The sequence below is a fragment of the Neolamprologus brichardi genome, chromosome 7 (assembly GCF_056152115.1).
Source record: "Neolamprologus brichardi isolate AB-2024 chromosome 7, ASM5615211v1, whole genome shotgun sequence".
NCBI classification, from domain to species: Eukaryota; Metazoa; Chordata; class Actinopteri; order Cichliformes; family Cichlidae; genus Neolamprologus; species Neolamprologus brichardi.
The window spans coordinates 32,393,380-32,396,870 of NC_142110.1; the positions used below are offsets into that span (position 1 = coordinate 32,393,380).

At 37.0% G+C, this 3,491-nt stretch overlaps 1 protein-coding gene across 1 annotated transcript; it reads right to left on the reverse strand.

Annotated features, from left to right (window-relative positions):
* Positions 1-588: 588 nt before the first annotated feature.
* On the reverse strand, positions 589-2,809 carry LOC148102075 (uncharacterized). Its single transcript, XM_087844430.1, has 3 exons — positions 2,730-2,809; positions 2,421-2,497; positions 589-1,098 (listed from the first exon to the last, which is right to left on the reverse strand). Exons 2-3 carry the CDS (start codon positions 2,478-2,480, stop codon positions 703-705), a joined length of 456 nt encoding a protein of 151 aa, XP_087700556.1. The 5' UTR covers positions 2,481-2,497; positions 2,730-2,809; the 3' UTR covers positions 589-702.
* Between the last annotated feature and the right edge of the window lie 682 nt (positions 2,810-3,491).

The window sequence follows — 3,491 nt, forward strand, 5'->3', positions numbered from 1 at the left end:
ACACACACACACACACACATATGTATATATATATATATATATATATATATATATATATATATATATATATATATATATAAAGACACATTTTCTTTACTGACAGTTCACAGTACTAGTAAGCATGAGTGAAATCATCCATTTGAACCAGACTTCACTCACTTTGCTTTTTGTAACTCTGCAATGTCTCTAATGTTAATTTAAAATTGGCTTTAAGAAAGTATTGCTTTATCATCATGCCATCACATTCTCTGCCCCGTTATTTTGACTTCTAAATTTAAGATGTCTCTTAATTCTGCTGACCTCTGTTACTTCTTTAAGGGAAAAAATGGATTCAAAATAATTCTATCCTATATTCATCCTATTGGAACTTCTCATTCTGTACACATTTTAAAGAATCTGATTTTATTGTATATGTCCAATGTTTCTCAGTGTAAACCAACGTTTTATTGCTGTCTTTCTAAGTTACTGCAACATGCAAAGCAGAGTTCTGATTGTGATGATCTGATACCCATCAAACCAGTGCATAAGCACTTCTTTTTAAAGCCATTTTTAAATACAAGCAAAATAATTTATAAAAAAGCAAACTGGGAAGAAATATGAAGACTTTATTTTTTTTTAAAAATTAGATAGAAAGTGTCCACAGGCGGCTCACTAAAGTCAAACATTTGTTCAACAATATGGCTCTCATTGTCTGACTTTTGCTCAGTTGTCTCCTCTGTTGTCAGTAATGGGAGCTGCTGTTGGAATCAGCACCGTAAAGCACTGATCGCATGTTGGTGTGGCATTGACAGATGGGGTTGGCGTTGCTGGAAGGGGCGTCGTCTTGATCACAATTGGTTGGTCAGTACCCATTGTGCTTACTTCAGGAGGGACTGTACTCCCCTCTTCAACAGTTGTCATCGCAGCAGAGGTCGTGACTGGCGTGGTCACTTCGGGATCGATAATCTCCTCAGAGGACAACCCCCCCTCCTCAGATGATTGACTTTCTGAAGATTCGCTGGAGCTCATGGAGTTGAAAGCATCCCCAGTGAACCTGTGGTGATAATGTTTCATTTTGTGGTCGGGAATATCGGCATCATGATGCCTTCTGAAAGCCATCTGTGGTAGAAAAACCAAATAATAGAGACAATACCCTCAGATTCTGTTAAATAAACACACTGTTTTTTTTTTTCCATTTAAGTACTTGTTTAAAAAAATCTGTGTTTGTCTGGCAGAAAAATATAATTTTAATGACGGTGTTTAAAAGGTTTAAAAACACTTTTAATGTAGCCCCACAATTCGCCAAAACATAAATTTTATGTCCCTTAAAGTTACAAAGAAATGTTTTAAAATGATCCCGAAACAACCATTAATCAGCACAGACTTCTTACACGCTACTGTCACATTTGGAAGAAAACATCATTCAACGTGAAAATATCCCAACAAAGAGCAAATGTATGAATAGAATTTTTCATTTAGGACAGGTTATAAATGAAAAAGATGGAAAATTACCTTACTATGATATAAGTTGTGGATAAATGGCACGATGAGAAAGTATCATAAAATAAATTGAAAATTTCAAACAAATATTTCAAAAAAATGTTTTTTATTCATAAAAAATGGAGATTGAAACTGGTTGAAATCCAGTAAACAATCTAAATGCTCAAATGGACTAAAATCCTTTGCACATAATCATATTTGTTTTATATAAACATTTGCGTGCTGTTGGATGTGTGGTTTGGGAGTATGTAGGCTGTAATTGTTTGGATGACAGAGCGCACTAATCCCAAAGTGTCATCCCAAATCATAGCGTGTATAAAAAGATGGACATATCCGCTGTGACGTCGCCCACTGGTTTGTGAAACCCCGCCTTTAAGCCTTGTGGCTGAGCATCTTGGTGTTTTGAAACAGGGTGGGATGAGGGTTTATCTGCTCATAAAACCAAGGGATATGCATCGTATGATAGCTATGCTGAAAATTACAGAGTAGATCAGCACAAAGTAATTTACTGAGCAAACTTCATGTTTTGTGTTTAACCTAGTGGTTCAAACCTTAAAATCAGTAGCAAAGTACATCTGACTTCTTTTTGAAACCAATGGAGTCACTCCCCACTGTTCATTTGAAGGACTGCAGAGTGATGTCATGTTTCAGACCAAGACCTATGCCAGTAGACACTATGCATCCCAAAGTGTTGGCTAGTTTAATCAACTGATTACTTAAGTTGAGGGTCACACATCCCAAGGGGCACAGCTTACTGTAACGCCAACAAATTGGTAGAAATCTATGAAATGCGGTTGAGTTCAAGTAAAAAGTGGAATAAAATGGAGAAACTCGAGTAAAATATAAATATCTCAAGTATCTCAAGCTGAGAGAGATGGCAAGAAAACAGCATTAGTGAGGAAGATAAGAGAAGTTTGCGGTTCTTTTGCGGGTTAACTTACTGGCTTAGCAGATGTTGTTGTGAGAAGGGCGATGACGAGGGCGGTTTTCAGAAGTTCCATTTCTGATTGATTGCTGTCTGTGAAGGAGGGAAACCACAGAGAAAAACAGTCACACAATCCAGAAACAAGACACTCTGACAGGGTGGGCATGTCGGATGTACACCGAAACGTGGTATAAATGAAATTAAAATTTAATTAACAGTTGTTTATAGAAGCAGTTATCATCATCAAATTTTATAAAGTATGAATTAAAAAACAAAATACAATCTGTTAAAATAATAAGAAGAAGAATAAAAGAAAAAAACTCACCACTTTCTGGTCTGTAGTTTATAAATTCTTTTAAATCCTCTGTAAAATCAATCCAACTCTGTGCTGCTGTTTGTTGTTTATCAGTGTGCAAAGGTGTGTGACTTCAGTGGAGACAGTGGCTTATATATACTGCCTGGCAGAGAGCTGGGCTGGGCATGGCTGTGACGAGAACCTGAGAGAAGGATTGAGTAATACTGTGCTTTCCAGGGCCAGAGTGAAAGGGAGGGACAGGACAGAAGGTTTTTAGCACGCATTATACCTCACCAAAATGCTACAAAATTAGCACTGAAATTATTTATCGTGTCTGCTGAGTTATGAGCTTTACTGGCAGATGCATGCATTTTTTTGATGATCAGAATTAAAGACGGGCTCTGAGTCTGTGTAAATACCTTCTTGTGAATTAATAATTACACCTCAATGAGTTTAACGGGATATACAAATGGGAGCTCAGCGTGAGGGGTTGAAATTGGATTTTGCTCCAATGTCAACCCCTCACTCTGAGCTGTCTTTTTATTTATCATTAAATCATTAAGTCTGTTAAATCTAATTTCATGCAAACACTAAGACCTTTACAGAGTGTTGGAGCTGAGACAGTTTAGGCCAACATTTTGCTGTAATCTTTAATCTGTGATCTTTAAAAGTGTTAGCAGGTCAAAGGGGGTATGTTAGGCACGAGGGGGTGATGAAAGGTTAAGTAAGTAAGCAGGATGTGGAGCAACAGTTTTCTGACCGTCATGGTTTAGTTGTAACATAAAAGGAATG